Source organism: Chiloscyllium plagiosum, unplaced genomic scaffold, assembly GCF_037043375.1.
Source record: "Chiloscyllium plagiosum isolate Xiang-an unplaced genomic scaffold, Cpla_swu_hap1 HiC_scaffold_17, whole genome shotgun sequence".
Lineage (NCBI taxonomy): Eukaryota > Metazoa > Chordata > Chondrichthyes > Orectolobiformes > Hemiscylliidae > Chiloscyllium > Chiloscyllium plagiosum.
The window spans coordinates 58997314-59015127 of record NW_028270155.1 but is presented as its reverse complement, the minus strand read 5'-3'; the positions used below and the strand labels follow the sequence as shown (position 1 = coordinate 59015127).

The following is a 17814-nucleotide window of genomic DNA, read 5'->3' as shown; positions in this document are numbered from 1 at the left end:
AAACAGAGAACTGCGGGCACTGGAAACCAGAATTGATGCTGTCCCATATGAACTGCCCAAGTGCACAGTGAAATTTTGTACAAAGGGAGCAAAATTCTATGCTTATGCTTAATCTTTAATAATTGCAGCCAAGCTTAAATTTAAACTCAGGAAAATTAAATTACAATCAAGGTAACGGTCTCTCAATTTTAAAACATGAAAGCATTCTAAATTCAGGGGGCCTTGGGGTAAAATTAAGATCTCATGTTGGTTTTGAACTAGCCAACCAATGGCGTTTGTGCAATTATTTTTTGTTGAAATGACCTGAAACAAGCCAAAGACTAGAAGGAGCACACATCAGTGGGTGGCCCTCTCTAATCAATCCTTCCTCAGTTCAAAAGGCTCAGCACCAATTGGCAGGACCAGATTTCCCAAGAACCAATTTACTTGCCATTGTGTTTTGCTCTGACCTATTGAATTTCAATGATGTATTGGTTCGGCTCAGTGTGTGGAACAGATTTGGGGCCTTGAATTGTGAAAAATAGTTGAGTTGAGCAGATTTTGAAATGTGTTACGAAATGTAGAACATTCATGCATTTGATCCTTCTATAACTTGTTGTACATATATAGAATCATAGAATCCCTGAAGTATGGAAGAAGGCTATTCGGCCCAATGAGTCCACACCGACCCTCCAACAGCATCCCACACTAGCCTTGTAACCCAGCATTTCCTATGGCTAACCCACCCAGCCTGCACATCCCTGAACACTATGGGCAATTTAGCATGGCCAATCCACCTATCTCTAGTTAGGCTGTAACTGTAGGAAATGTGAATAGAAGTGATGTTTATGAGCAATCAAATCAGGTGAAAAAGTGGGTGTTATGTGGAATTGTTTGACTCATTGAAGAGTCCTGTGTTAATGAATCACTGATAGAGAAGAAATCATATTTATACTGGAAATAAAATAAAAATTTGTGTCTAAAAAGGAAAGAATATTAGAGTATATAAACAAAATCACAGAAAGGATTTGTCTGCTTGATGTCAATTATGTGTATCCCAATGTCCTTAATACTCAACTATCATTCTAGTTGTGAGTAGGTAGTAAAGTTCGATATCGTCAGTCTGGTTCCACATTACTAGTGTAGCAGCTCCTGTAGCTCAGTTAGTAAATAGATTACAAAGTGGGAAAACTAACATGGCTTGAGTTGACCTGGTGGATCTCTACTTCAATCCAAGTCTAATTAACCGATTAAAGGCAGGAATTAGTGGGGGATATGTTAGACATTCACACCGAAGGGTGAAGGAGAAGATGAGGGAGTCACTCAGGTACGCTCTGCTGTTGGCTTTCCAGTGACTGCTACCAGAAAGCTCAACTCGGAAGAGAACAGCATTAGCTTCGGGGGTGTGGTTCTCCAGGGTCTGGTAGCTGAGCAGGACTCACCGTGCACTGGGAAGGCGAGCAAGGCGGTGAAGGACAGTTCATTCCGGGTAGAACCAAAGCCCGCTAAAGTAAAAAAAGTCAGAGACTTCAGAGGAAGAAAACAAACAGACTTGCATTTATATAGCACCATGCGCAACCTCAGGGTATCCCAGAGCATTTCAAAACCAGTGGTATACTTTTGAAATGTAGTAATTATTGCAAGAGTGAAGTCTACACAGTCCAACAAACGCCACAAACAGCGATGGGATCATGACCAGATCGTTCACATCAGCTGAAAGGTAAATATTGACTGCACTCACGGGGTCTTTGAAATCCACCTGAGAGCGAGCACTTGGGGCCTTGGTTTAACACCTGTCCGAAAGGCAGTGGCTCTGTAGAGCCATTCCCAACAACAAATTGTTGCCCTTGATGGTCGATTATTTACTTTGGAAGAGTGTTGTCAGGAGCAGGTGGGAGGTGCTGATAAAATGTAGGCACAGTTCGATTTGAATGAATTAGCTGGTGAACTGTGCACCAGCAGTGGCACTGCCATGGCTCCCCTTCACTGCCAACTGTGAGAGTGCGGCTGCTGCTCATTAAACACAGGAAATCCTCTGCGCCTTGTACAAACAATGAACCTGGCACCGTCGACCCAGCATCTGTCACTGGAACAGAAATTTCTGGAGAAGCTCAGCAGGTCTGGCAGCATCTATGGAGAGAAAACACTTAATGTTTCGTCTCCAATGACCCTCCTTCAGCATCTTTTCATGGGTCCAGGGTCTCTGTGATTTGGCGTCTTTTTCTTAATGACCCTCAGAGACGGTGGGGCAGTCTAGTGGAGTCTGGGGAGGGTGCATGATGTAGTCTGCTGCCACGTTTACAAAAGCGAGACCCAGCCATCAGGAACTCACTGCATTATGATCTATACCACACAGAGTTGTGTAGAGGTCTTTAAAATCATGAGAGGCATAGACAAGGTAGTTAGCCTTTCCCCATGGTAGGGGAGGCTAAAACTAGAGAGGAAAGCTACAAAAGGGTCCAGAGGGGCAATAGTTTTCAAACAGAAGGTGGTGAGTGTGTGGAAAACTTACACACACATTCAGTCAACCTGTTCTGAACTAGCAAAGCAGCTGCTACCGTCAGGCCATATTGCATCATCTCCTGACACCAGCACAACTGAGTTCCTGCATGAAATCCTGGCTAACTCCCCCCAATACATGTCTCCTACCTATCAACATAGTTAACTGATTGTTGTTTTTTGTTTGTTTTGTTTCTTGAAACAGATATATCAGTGCTAGGGAGGGAATCATCCCTGACACTTAGTGCAGTTCTGGAACTACATAAATTAGAGCTCCTTTCTCACAAAGCAATTTGATCCCCAGTCCTGGAATTGCAACTAAATGTACAATTTTGAACTGTGCATGGCTTCACAGAATTTCTAAGAGGAAATGACTAACTGGTGACGAATTCCAGACAGATTACTGCTGTGAGTTCATGATACTGTGTGAAAACTTTGTGAAATCATTAATGTGAAGGGGAAGAGAATGCACAGGACTTTCAGTATAAATTGCTAGCTGTCCCCCATTGTGACAAATCTCTTATCTGGCTATTCTTCACCTCATGCAGGCCAATGCTTTTAGGTGTAAAAATGGATGAATGCTGGAAATACATGGTGGGTAAGGCAGCATCTATGAAGAGAGGAAGAGAGTTAATGTTTCATGCCTGTGATCTTTCATCTGAACAACTGCAGACTTACTTCTCTTAGAATGGTCTTGCATTAGAACTCTTGTCTATCATGATCTACCTAACCAGTACTGCTTGATTCACCTCATCCTGTTTAACCCTGGTTATGTTCTACACTAGGAGACATCTTCTGGGGATCTGGAGGCAGAGGGAAATCAGTTTAATTAAGATGGTGGCAGACCTGAACACCGCACCTTCCTATTCTTGACCTGATTGAGTTCCGGGCAGAAAATTAGAGAAAATCCCTCAATCTGCACCAATTTTGGCATGACTGAGGGACTGGAGAGAGAGCAGGGGTTGGAAAGTGACAAGTAACCTTTCTCCCCAGCTCCATTCCTGCCTCCCTGTCCCCATGACCACACCCCTAACCCCAACTCCCCAAGTTGGACATTTATTGCAGATTGTGTTAGGAATCAGTGCTTGTTTCTGTGAAAAAGAAACTCATGATTTTTTCATGATTACAGGACTGAAGTTGAAGTTTATTTTTATGTCCTTTGGCTCCACTTATTTGATGTAACCCAATCTCCCACAAACACCATTTACCCTTCCCATCAGCAATCCTGGGAGTCTCAGAGGTTGGTCCTACAGCCGCTGCTGTGGCACTGCCAGGTTCAGAGGCTGGCAGGACTTCCTAATCCAAGTTCCTAATTATTGAAAGCTCACTGGCAATCAACTGCCTGATTACCAGAGGATCCGGCAAGATTTCTCACCTTAGTGGACTGTGGATTTCCCTTTTGGCGACTCTCCTGCTAAGAGACATGGTCTGAACATGAGAAGATCTCAGTCTTCATTTTCCATTCAGTTTCTCCATTTAAAAAAAGAGATGAAATGGAATTTGGAACATGCGTATGAAATGAGCTGCCAGAGGAAGTGGTGGAGGCTGGTACAACTGCAACATTTAAAAGGCATCTGGATGGGTATATGAATAGGAAGGGTTTGGAGGGATATGGGTCGGGGGCTAGATTGGGTTGGGATATCTGGTTGGCATGGACGGGTTGGACCGCAGGGTCTGTTACCGTGCTGTACATCTCTATGACTCTATGATGGGATACCAACTGTGAGGAGCATGAATGAAAAAAATTTCAACCAGTGTCAAACTGGATAAAGGGTTTAATAACTATATTGAAGCAAATTACTTCAGTTTTTGTGTGGGCTCAAACTTGGCTAGTATTAAGACTCAAACCTATTTCAGTGATAATCCTGTCCTCGTTGGGGCCGCATTCTGATGATCCTGGGATTTGAAGCAGCAGAAGAAATTCTAACTGAGTTGGTTTTGAAAAGCAGATGTAAAACCTATAATACTCAATGAAAGAACTCAGGTAAACTGAATACAGAAGATGAACTATCCATTTTAGAGAATCGGAGAATAAAATCCCTCCAGTGTGGAAAAAGGCCATTTGGCCCATAAGGTCCACACTGACTCTCCAAAGAGCAGCCCACCCAGGCCCAACCCCCACATTCCCCATTGCTAAACCACCAAGCCTGCATAATTCTGAATAGTACAGGCAGTTTAGCATGGCCAATCCACCTAACCTGCATATCTTTAGGCTATGAGAGGAAACCCACACAGACACAGGGAGAATGTGCAAACTCTATACAGACAGTCACCTGAGGAAGGAATCGAACCTAGGTCCCTGGCACTGTGAGCCATCAGGCTACCCCATTTAGAATAGTTTTATTTTTAAAGAAGAACACCCTACTCTAAAAAAAACAGTTGGCCAAAAGTAAAATTTGGAAATTGTAATCAGCTTGACTTCCAAAGAAATATTTAGTCCTGAATTCCATAAGGGTCAATGTATATGTCACAATCTGAACAATTCATAGTCAAAATTTCTATTCAAGTTAATAAAATTGTGAAAAGGTGTATTTGAACAGCAGCTAATTGTTTTTAACATGAAAAAGGCCTACGGTGTAATGCAGAGGCTTAAGGAAATAAATGGAAACCAGGTGAAAGCAGATACCAGGAGTAGCTAAAAATAATTTATGGATTTGAAAGAGGATCTGAAAAGAGATGGAAAATCAGAGGAATTTTAAGGGAGGACATTCCAGAGCATAGATCCAAGATGGCTCAATGCACAGCTAGGAAACGTTCAGGGTAACAGATAAAGGAATTTAACAACAGGAGTTTCAGATCTAGGCATTGAGATCCAATGTCAGTCAGTAAGGATGGAAATGAGGCTAAGCTCAAGACATCTTGTTGACCAGCACAAGAAGATGATCAGACAAGGGCTTGACAGCAGTCAAGAATATAACAAATTTAGAAGTCACATGACACTAGATTATAGTCCAACAGGTTTATTTGCAATCACAAGCTTTTGGAGCGCTGCCCCTTCGCCGGGTGAGGTCGGTTGAACGATGTGGTCAGATAAGTTGACGATGGACTTCTCTGTGGTGGTACCGGTTCCAACCATGGTGCCAGGGAGGCTTGGTTACTGCTGGTGGTGATGCCACATTTCTCCAGTTTCCTGATTTTGGTTTGCATGTAGGTGGCGTTCTTCTGCTGCCTCATCTGCTTGGCAGTGACTCATGGCTAGTCTGTGTGTCATGAGAGCAAGCTGAGAAAATGGAGTCTATCTCGATTTCAAGGTTACAACGTCTGCTGTGGAGTTGGTGTACAAGATGGTTGAGGAGTGTCAGAGAAGTGCGATGGCAGGGTGTATCAGCTTAGTCCATGTTGCAGGTCGATTTGAATGAGTTCGCGATCTGTAGTCCCTTCAGGATGTTCTCTGCTTTCTTTAATCTCTGCAGCAATGTGGTGTTTGTGTTGCTATGCATAATCTTCTTGGAGATCCTTTGAGCAACCATAATGTGGAGGTGCCTGTGTTGGACTGGGATGGACAAGGTCAGAAGTCACATGACACCAGGTTATAGTCCAACAGGTTTATTTGAAATCACAAGCTTTTGGAGAACTGCTCCATCAGCTGAAGTTTGGCTATCTAAGAAGATAACCAGTCAGGAAGATAGAAATTAATCATATTAAGCAGCTTTATTTTCAGGAAGAGATTTATGAGCACAGACAAAATACTGCACATGTGGAGATCGGAAATAAAAATAGAAAGTGCTGAACAAACTCAGTAGACTTGGCAGCATCTCAGAGAGGGAGAGAGAGAGAGAGAGAGAGACAGTGTTAATGTTTCAATCCCAATACAACTCTTTTACAGTGTGAAGAGATGTGGAAATATGATGAGTTTTAAGCTGCTGAGAACTCTCTAATCTGTCCCCGACCTTCCCTTTTGCTCCTCCCCACTTTTTACCAGCATAAAATCTGTCACAATTGCACTATCCTTCAGATCCACAGCAGAGAATTAAGGAGCCTGGGGTCTGGTCAGAATATAAAGAACAGCAGAGAATAATTAAAAGCTTAATCGGTACTAATAAATTTCAGCTTGAGAGGAAGCCAGCTAGAAATGTAAAGCAGATATCAAGAGGTTCTGCAGGAATCTAAAGAAAAAAGGAGCAAGTAAAGTAAGCATTGGTCCTTTAGAGAGTGAAATTGGGGAGTTAACAGTAGATAGTAAAGAAATGGCAGAAGTCATGAATAATTATTTTACTCATTTCTTCATGTAGCGCATACAAAAATCATTCCAGTATAGCCTGTAAATAGGGAAGAGAGAAAGTGGGTGAAATTACAATTACCAGAGGCAGTGGAGATGTTGAGAAAGGTCAGTGTTGATCTAGTAGTAGATGGATTCAGTATATACGTGGAACCTGAATTTGTGCTTTCGGATGATGTTGTCAAGGAGTAGGAACTGGGTGAGGGCCATAGGTAAATCTTTTTTGGGGGGGAGCTTCACAAATAACTGGGCAGGACCAGAAAGAGAAGCCATTGCAGGTGAAACTCTGGCCAAAACTGGAGATGGAGCTGGACAAAGGGACTTTCACCCAGATTCCTAGAGTGAAGAGGCCTTGCAGGGTGAAGGTGTGCTCAACTACTTGAAAGGCTACAGACAGATTAAGGAAGAATAGGGAGGGAGTAGTTAACTCTGGAATACTTACATGCAATTTAATTTCAGACTTTAGATGAATACCTCCCTTATTGGACCATCCTGTAATCTGACCACCTCAAATATCCTCCTGAAGCCAATAGCCAACCTCTTTTTACAAATTCACTTCATCACAAACATGATATATCCCAAAGTGCATTAAAAATTATGTCTCGGTTTAAAATCTCATTTCCACTTCAAACTCTGTAACATGCCAATTTGAAACTGGTTGCAGTGTGAAAGGTGTCCATAGTTAAAAGCCATCACAGGTGGTCAATAGAGGACTCTAGTGGTAGTGCCCCTTTCTCTGGGCCAGAATTCGAGGCCAGTATTCCAGTCCCACTTTCTCTAGAGATATGTCATAACATGTAGAATTAAAAATATCTGTAACTGAGTCATAGAGTCATAGAGATGTGCGGCACAGAAACAGACCCTTCGGTCCAACTTGTCCATGCCGACCAGATATCCCAATACAATCTAGTCCAACCTGCTAGCAACCAGCCCATATCCCTCTGAACTCTTCTTATTCATGTTCCCATCCAGGTGCCTTTTAAGTGTTGTAATTGTACCAGTTGCCAGGGTTGGAGAGTTTGAGCTGCAGGGAGAGGCTGAATAGGCAGGGGTTGTTTTCCCTGGAGCATTCAAGGCTATGGGGTGACCTGATAGGGGTTTATATAATAATGAGTGGCATGGATTGGGTAAATAGACAAGGTCTCTTCTCTGGGGTGGGGGAGTCCAGAACCAGAGGGCATAGGTTTAGAGTGAGAGGGGAAAGATTTAAAAGGGACCTAAGGAGCAACGTTTTCACACAAAGGGTGGTGTGTGTATGGAATGAGCTACCCTGGAGAGTTTTTCTTTTCCTAGTTCATTCTAACTGATTATCCATCAGAGATTTCCCATGCACAAACCACATCATTCTCCCGTTCATATATAACCTCTCTTGTCTGTAAGCTCGGCTTTCAGTAGAAGACTTTGGATTGGTATGTAATGGATTCCACCACAGCAACAGAATTACTGTCCAAACAAAATGACATCCCTAAGAAGATGTGTGTGCATACCATTCTTCAACTGAGTGACTCTTCAATCTCATTACATGCACCGTTGCTAGGTTACATTACCAGTTACTGCTCACATGTAAACCTGTGGTCAGAGGCATACAAGAGGGGCAATGCTACAGTCACTGCATTTACCAGCTGCCCTAGCTTGGTTTCTTTTCTCAATATCACCCCAATAGATCAAGACAGGAGGCAATGACCTCCTTCAATGTCCGTTCACATCACAAGTGATCCATTTCAGAAGAATTTCAGCTTGGAAATATGTTCCAATACATATTGCTCGATGTAATAATAATTTCTCATAGCTACATTAAATAGAATCACTGCTGTATAAACCACCCACTTGACCCCCCTCCGGGTGGATTAGCTTGATTATTAGCTGAAGCAATATTAAGCTGCTAATCCGCTGTCACCAGGCAAATATTGCCTTCTCCTTTACTGCTGACAGCTACAAGGAAAAGTAGATTATTATAAAATTCATCTAATGCTTTGAATATAAACAGATAACTCTTCACTTGCCATGCAGCTGAGCAAAATTCCCAGTTCTGAGTCGACTTTGCATTTAGTGTTTCTTGCACTCGCCAAAGAGTTACTGCAAATGAAGCAACTCAAGTACCCACACAGTGTGACCCTGGACAGCAGTGCCCTCCATTATCTGCACTTTTGATCTCCTGGAAGCTTTAGTGTTAGAACTGAGGGAGTAGCATGTACCAGAATGAGGTCAGGAGTACATCAGGGAGTCAAGACTGGAAGATAGACCTTCAATGGTTTGGTTGAGTACCAGCAGAAATCAGGCTGAAAGGAAAACTGGTAGGCAGTGAATTCAGCCCAGGAGATCAGGAAGAGTCATTTACAGGTAGCTTTCAGGTTTTCTATATTCCTTTATCTGACTGAGTCAAGTTAAAAAGCTGAAGTCTTAGTACAGATTGATAGCAAATGCCACTTGTCAAATTGCACCAATCAGATGATGTTATCTTTATTCTTACTCAGTCTCCTACCTCTAAAGCGATTACTGACTCATGCAATCACATTTTTATCTTGGACAGTCTTGTGCAAAATCTTAATAAATGCCTTTGGAAGTCCATACAGACGTTAATAGACACTTGCCCGAACAGTATGCTGGTGACTAATTCACTTAGTCAGACATGACCTACTGTTCACAAATACGTTTTTGTTCACCTTGTATTTTTCTAAATGCTCAATCACTCTGGGTCTAATCATTTCCAGTAACGTCCACACAATTGCTTCCAACCAAAGGACGTTTACCATTTTATGTTGCCAATACAAAAGCAAAATACCAGGAATCCAAAACAAAAGAACAAACTCAAGCCTATCAGGCAGTGCCTGTGAGAGAAACAGAATGTAGGGGTATGGGTGGGTTGTGCTTCGGCGGGTCGGTGTGGACTTGTTGGGCCGAAGGGCCTGTTTCCACACTATAAGTAATCTAATCTAATCTAATCTAATCTGTAAGTAATCTAATCTAATCTAATGTTTGAGGCTGAATGACCTTTCATCAGAAGAGTTCTGAGAACAGGACATTGGGCTGCATTTTATGGTAGACAGCATGCTGGGTTGGGCTGGACTAAACAGGCTGAGGGCTCACCTTCTGCCATTCAGCGGGCATCAAGCCCCACCTTCCAGTGTTGCTTGCTGATTTAACTGGCCAACAGCTTTAGCTGTCCCAGCAGCAACGCAGCTCAGAGTAGAGGATGTCATGGACTACAAGGAGACACACACAGAAAACTAGCAAGTGGCAGGTAGGTCTAGGACATGTAGACGGGGAGAGATTGGAAAGCCTTAAAGGGAGGAACGAGGGTAACCGAGGGAAGAGGGATGGTGTGGGTGGGGATAGGTTTCGGAGGGCAAGCGATCAGGACTGAGGAAGTGGGGGGGGGGGGTGCACAATGCACATTGAGCACCCCCATCACTCTTCCCATTTTAAATATGGTCTGACTGCCACTGCCCAATATTTCTGATAGTTTTAGTCAACCTGCTCAGAGATGCTATTACACAGCTCTGGAGCAGGTGGGACTGTAACCCAGACCTTCTGACTCAGAGGTGGGGACACTACCAGAAGACCCCAGCTCTGCTCAGCATTTTATGGCAGTGGAGGTGATTGAGGCCTTTAATTAGGAGAAAGTGAGGACTGCAGATGCTGGAGATCAGAGTCAAAGAGTGTGGTGCTAGAAACACACAGCAGGTCAGGCAGTATCCGAGGAGCAGGAGAATTGATGTTTCGAGCATAAGCTCTTCATCAGGACTCCTGATGAAGATCTTATGCTCAAATTGTCGACTCTGCTGCTCCTCGGATGCTGCCTGACTGGCTGTGTTTTTCCAGCACCACACTCTTCGACTCTAAGGCCTTTAATTGCCAAGTCCTTGGTCAGATAAGGCATTCAATGGGCCCCGGGATGGGAGGCCTAATCGGCAACTTTCTCATCCATAGAATTATGGGGAACAGTTAGGGCTAGGCAGGAAAGAGATGGACCAAGCTCCTGACTCAGTTTATGTTCAAAACCACCTTGATGACAGTAGCTGTAAAATTCAACTGATTTGGTCTGTTCCTCATCACAGGTGCTGCCTGACTCACTGAATCCTTTTTTCTCTTTTTTTAAAATATAATGTATCAACACTTTCCAGCATTTGCTGTTTGTTTCAATAAACCCTAGTTAAGTATGGTATGTCAACCTTACAAGATGTTCATGGAGCACTCATGCCTGATGCAAGGCAAGTCAAGGATTCTTTACTCATTGAGTCTGTCTGACTTGGATTAAACATAAGGATTGAAAACAAAAGTGGACCCCAGAGCCTGTCAGTTTGGTCTGTGTTTCAATAAGATCATAGCTAGTCTTTTGCCTCAGTTCTACCCACCATATTCCTTGAATCCCTGAGAGACTAAAGGTCTGTCTACCTCAGCCTGAAATCTATTCAACAGTTCTCTTCATTTCAGTTCAAACTGATCAGGTATTCCAGGTTCCCCAACCAGTCAATCTCAACCTCACTTCCAATGTTGTTCTTCCTTAAATATGGAGACAACTTTGCACAGTACTCCAAGATGAGGCCTTCCTGAAGCCCTGTACAACTGTAGCAGGACATCCTTATTCTTCTGCTTTAATCTCCTTGTAATAAAAGTTATCATGCTTGTTGCCTTCCCAATTGTTGTACTTACTTTCCAACTTTTTAGAATACACCCCAGTGACTCTGAACATTAATGTTTTCCAGCTCCAAGCCTTTTAAAATGCTTTTGTTTTCTTTTTCCAATCCACTACCAAAGTGAATAACCCTACATTTCTCCACATAATAATCTGTCTACCACCTGTCTATATCTCTGCAAGCTTTTGGGTCCTCCCCACTGTTTATGTTCCCACCCAGCTTTGTTTCATCAGCAAACTTAGATACAATACTCTCTATTCACTGAAGTCCTAGAGTTGTACAGTATGGAAACAGGCACTTCAGTGTAACTTGTCCATGCTGACCAGATATTCTATATAAATCTAGTCCCATTTGCCAGTATTTGGCCCATATCCCTCTAAACCCTTCCTATTCATGTACCCATCGAAATACCTTTTAAATGTTGTAATTGTACCAGCCTCCTCAACTTCCTCTGGAAGCTAATTCCATGCATGCACCACCCTCTGCATGAAAAAGTTACCCCTTAGGTCCCTTTTAAATCTTTCTCCTTACATCTTAAACCTTCTAGTTTTAGAATCCCCTACCCTGGTGAAAGATCTTGACTATTTACCCTATACATGCCCTCATGATTTCATGAATTTTTCTATAACATCACCCCTCAGCCTCTGACGCTCTAGGGAAAACAGCCCTAGCCTATTCAGCCTCTCCCTATAGCTCAAACCCTCCAACCCAAGCAAAACATTGCAAATCTTTTCTGAACCCTTTAAAGTTTGGTTTATAAATGGCTAAAGTCTCTAGCACCAATCCTTGTGGCACACCACTAATCACAACTTGTAAACTTGAAAATGCTACTCTATTTCTACTCTGCTTCTTCCGTTAATCCTCTATCCATGCTACTATCTTAATGTCATCTCCATCAGCCCTTACTTTGTATGGCACCTTGCTGAATGAATGCCTTTTGGAAATCCAAATATATCGACTGGTTCCCCTTTATCTATCTTTTCAGTTGCATTCTCAAAAACCTCAATATATTTGTCGAACATGATTTCCCTCCCACATACTTATGCTGACACTGTTCAATCATCTTATGGCTTTCTACGTGAATCATTAAGACTTCACTAGTAATATTTCATGGTTTAGAATCCTTACAATGTGGAACAGGCTATTTGCCCCAACAAGTCCACACTGACTCTCCAAAGAGTATCCCCTGAACACTACGGGCAATTTAGCATGGCCAATTCATCTAACCTGCACATCTTTGGACTGTGGGAGGAAACCGGAGCACCCAGAGGAATTCCACACAGACACTGGGAGAATGTGCCAACTCCACACAGTCACCTGAGGGTGAAATCGAATCTGGGTTGCTGGCACTGTGAGACAGCAGTACTAACAACTGAGCCACCGTGCCACCCTAATAGATTCCAGCATTGTCCTAACCTCTAATATCAGGCTAATTGGCCTGTAGTTGCTCCATCTCCCTTTTTTGAATAGCAATGTTACCTCTACTAACTTCCAATCCATCGAGACCATTCTAGAATGTGTATCTATAACCAGTGTATCTATTACCTCTGTAAGTATCACTTCTAGAACTCTAGGGGTGTAGGTCATCAGGTCCTAGGAATTTGATCAGATTTAATTCACTTAAGATTCTGCAAATTCTTTTTCTGAGCAAAAATCATGCCACTGAGCCTTGTATGAATTAACACTGAAACCTTTCATCTTGTTTTATGTTGTTCAGGCTCCTAAAGAAACATTGGCCAAATCTGTCCTGGCAGAACTACCCCAGCAAGTTGTTCAATACTTCAAGCAAAGAAACCTACCGCCCGTCAATTCTGATCCAGCCTAACACCAAACCATCACTCTTTGGACCTGCATGATACCAAATTCCCCACCATGTCCTCTGAAAACGTTTACAGACTAAATCTTTGCATGTTTTGCAGCACATTTGTAATGTTTTCATTGTTACAAATGGAAATTTCCAATACTGAAGTCTTAATTTGTTTGTAAGGAGAATCTGGTGCTTTGTACAAGTATAAGAATTAACACTAAAAGTGGTCAACAACTTTCCTTGTTACCACTGTTAAAGTATTGAATGTACCTTTGTAATATTGGGTGTTATGTATCCAAGTTTTTTAATTATTTTAACAGTTTGAAAACAACATTATTGACGTAAAGGAAAGACAGAACTGAAAGTAATGAGTCTCATTTTGTGTCAATGTTGTCTGTATGATTAAAATAAACTGCTTTTTTGTCAAACTACTATGTTTGGATATTTTACACTATTTACCTGTAATACTTACAGTTGCAATGTTTCAGTAAATTAAGTTGAATTTACCAGAAGTTTTGGCTTTGACATTTCTTTGGAAGTACTTTTCATTACGGTTGAAGTGGCCTTAATAGCTAACTTAAGAAGATTGCTTTTCTAGGAGATTGGCATTAGTTCATCACTACTTCAGTACTAAGGGTGACAAGAGGAAATAATCAATCTACCAGGAATGAAAGCTCAAATAAAGAAGATTCATAAGACACGAACAGGGGAGTGATGCGAAGCACATAATGTTAACTGAACCATGCAGAATAAAAGGTCTGCAATTGTCGTGCTTTCATCATCTAGCAAAGGCTTGAATAAAGCTAAGGTTAGGAAAATGACCACTGGAGAATTACCCTGTTGGTCAGGTTCTAAACAACTGCTTACTCTCCAAACAGCTTGACTGCTTTTCTGGCACAGTGGTAACATCCCTATCTATAAGCTAACAGACCCAGTTTCAAGTCATGGCAATCAATTGGATTTGTCCTGCTTTTTAAGGGTACTTGTGGAACAGTGATAGTGTCCCTACCTTTGAACCAGGAGGCCTAGGTTCAGGTCTCACCTGCTGCAGAGGTGTGTAATAACATCTCTGAATAGATTGATTTGAAATTAAATCCATATAGCTCAAAGGCTCTTGTGGTGCTGTGGTAATGTCCCCTCCTTTGAGCCAAGAGGCCCTGATTTAGGTCTCACCTACTCCAGTGGCATGTAATAAGATCTCCGAATAGGCCGGTTAAGAAAATATCCAAAAGAATTGGTGGAATACAAAAAGAGAAAATACTCATGTAGATGCATGTATCAGGCCACCTCTGGCTCATTCGATTTCCCAGCCAAGGTTGAATGTGCTACTACTGCAGTGTTTCATCCCTGCAGCAGTAGAGTTAGTGTGATTAGTCAGGACGTGGAGTTTGAACATCAAAAAAAACTCTTCACACTTCCAGGCTGTATAGTATCACTGTACTGGGTATCCTTCCGCTTTATTATGTTTTAGATAGTTAATCAAATTTGATATTTCCAAATTATCTTAACTTCCCTTCATTAAATTTAATTGATTTCAAATGGAATATACTGACTTGAGAGAATACTAATTGTTTTTATTCATTGCTAGGATAGGGCATCGCTGACAGGCCAGCAGATTTTGCCCGTCCCTCATTCCCCTTGAGAAGGTGGTGGTGAGCTGTCTTCTTGAACCACTGCAGTCCACCTGCTCTGGGTTCACACACAAAGCCATTGGGGCAGGAATTACAGGTTTTTGACCCAGCGACAGTAAAGGAATGGTGATATATTTCCATGTAAGAATATTGTATGGATTGGAGGGGGTCTTGCATGTGGTGGTTATCTTCTGTTCTTGAGCTTCTAGATAGTAGAGGTCATGGGTTTGGAAGATGCTGCCTTAGGAACATTGGTGTATTTCTGAAGTGTAATTGTAGATGATACTCACTAACGCTACTGTTAATCACGTGAGATAGTTTGTACTGGATAATATCAAGCTTCTCGAATGTTGTTGGATCTGCCAGGTAGGGGGAGCATTCCATTACAGTCTGACTTGTGCCTCAAAGATGGTGACTTTGGTGGGTCAGAAGGTGTGTTACATGCTGCAGGATTCTGTATACCTGACCTGTTCTTGGAGCTATGGTACTTACATGGCTAGTCCAGTTTGGTTTCTGGTCAATGGTAATCCCCAGGACAATGATCAAGAGCAGACTCATGGGTTAACAACTGGCTGGGTTGTGTTTCTCCTGATTCTTACATAAAGTACGTACCTGAGCAATTTTCCATATTGTCAAGTAGATGCAAGTATTGTAGCTCCACTGGAACAGCTCGGCTAGGGGTATGACAAGTTCTAAAGCACAAGTCTTCAGTTCAATTACCTCCAGCCATTCACATGTAGTGAATCGAATTGGCCGAAGACTAGAATCTGTAAGGAGATTTGGAGGATTTTGAGATGGATCATCCAATCGGCACTGCTGGATGAGTGTTGTTGCAAACGCTTTGGCTTCATCTTTTACACTGATATGTTAAGGATAGGGATGTTTGTGGAATCTCCTCCTCCAGTGAGTGGTGTAATTGTCCACTGCCATTCACTACTGGAGTCAGTAGGACTGTATACCTTAGATGTAATCCATTGGTTGTCAAATTGCATAGCTCTCTAGCTCATTTGCTACTTATCCTGTTTGAAGCACGTGTAGTCTTATGGTTTTAACAGGTTGACACCTCATTTTTAGGTATACCTGGTGCTCCTCCTGACATACATTCTTGCACTCTTCATTGAAGCAGTGTTGATTCCCTGCTTGATGGCAGAGTCGGGTGTTGGGGGAGGGGAGGTGGTGGTAGGATTTGCCAAGCGATGAGGTTGAAGGTTGTGTTGGACTTTGACTCTGTTGTTGCTGATGAATGCTCATAGCACATTATGAATGCCAAGTCATGCATTGCCACACTTGTTTATCATCTATCCCATTTAACACAGTGTTAGGGAGATACTGCATAATGGGGGCTATTGTCAAAGGGAAGACAGTACTTTCTCTCCCCAAATCCTGTCTGACTGTTACTCTTGCCAATGTTGCCATGGAGAGATGTACCTGTGGCAGGCACACTGATGAGGATGAAATCAAGTTTTTTTGTTGTTGGTTTCCTCACCATCTCACCACAGACTAAGTCTAGCAGCAATGTCCTTGGGGACTTGACCAACTCAGTAATGGTGTTGCTTAACTACTCTGAATAACTGGCCCAGTAATTATATCTACTGTACCATTGCTTCTCTCAGATTTCACCGAATACATGGACAATAGTAGACTCTCTGCCCTAAACTAAAATAAAAATTAGATGATTTTTGATATAAAACAAAATGATTTAAATCTCTGCAGCAGACTCTGCAAATATGGACTTGTTGAAAATAATAATGATTGTCAGCAAAAAGGAAGGCTGAGCAAAGGTCATGCAATTATAAGATTAATTTCAAATGGAAAGTCTTTTATGAATTGATGATGTTCAGAGAAGTGAGAGCTATACAGCTTGGTGGCATATAGTACGATGTAAGCCCACTAAGCGACATTATCCAAGTAAATATCTACGTAGCTGCTGTGACAGGGAAGAGGGGCACAGGAAATTAATACACACCTCATACTTAAAGAAATGCTACTCCCAAAAGTAAAAAGCAACAGTAAGTTCTTTTTAAATATTCTACAAAACTGCATATGTTGCAAGTTTATAACTGATTCACTGGAAAGAAAATCTGGTAAAGTCATTTTCTCCAAATAAACAAATAATTATAGTAACAAGTGAAGACTGAAAACTTTAATGTCATACAAATTAGCTGAAGAAAATTATGTCTACAGTCTACGGGGGGGGGGGGGGGGGGGGGGGGCGGGGGGGACGGAGGAGAGGACTTGTGCAATACTGCCCTATATTCAACTTCTTAGATTATGTGCAGGAACCGCTTTATTGGACAAACTCTCCAATTTTCTTCCTTCAAACGCTTGCTTACCAATGACAAGTCAACAGATCAAGAAATCATTGTGAGAATACAGTCTGCACTTTCAAAACATATTTGCAATTGTGATGGTAAACACTAAACAGAGGGAATGTTCTCACTAGAGGTAAAGAGGGGAGACCAGAATCTGTGTGCTGTGGTCCTGTGGCAGTAACACCGATGGAGTAGAGGGAAGTCTTAATATGGCAAACAAGTGGCATGTCACGTCACATACAAATCAAACAAAAAGGAACATATTTGCTTGCCAGTTTAAAAAATAACAGGCCTGATGGACTTCATCATGCAGTATTTTATTCATAATTTAAGATCTTCTTTCCCAAAAAATTTTAAAACACCATTTTTTTTTAAATGCCACTTTTATATAAGTTTTTATTACCTTTTCTCTCTTTTGTTTTCAACTTAGATATTCAATTAATTATGTTAGGGTGAAAAACAGATGCAATTTGTGCGGAGGTAAATCAAATGTTTATCTTTAAAAAATTATGTTTTAAAAATCACATGGAGAAATGTCATTTAACATTTTTGAAAGCCAATTTTAACGTGAGTGTTAAAGTTCCAAGGTGAACAATGCGAATGATTGTGCATTACCACCTAAAGCTCTAAACTATTGAAAAAAAAAATTCAGGAGGTCAAGAACATGACAGTTTATAATTAATCCATATCTGTAGTAGAGTAGTAGCAAGCATTCATCTCATACTGGGAC

General features: G+C 41.8%; 1 protein-coding gene across 3 annotated transcripts in view; it reads left to right on the top strand.

Moving 5' to 3' along the window:
- Nucleotides 1–13653, top strand: part of cpne2 (copine II) — a 262943-nt gene extending 249290 nt beyond the window's left edge. For all 3 annotated transcript variants that reach the window (XM_087995970.1, XM_087995968.1, XM_043707143.2), the window contains one exon: nt 13052–13653. In XM_087995970.1, the coding sequence (XP_087852096.1) occupies nt 13052–13159 (108 nt within the window). In that variant the 3' untranslated portion in view covers nt 13160–13653. The remainder of the gene's footprint in view (nt 1–13051) is intronic.
- The last annotated feature ends 4161 nt before the right edge of the window (nt 13654–17814 follow it).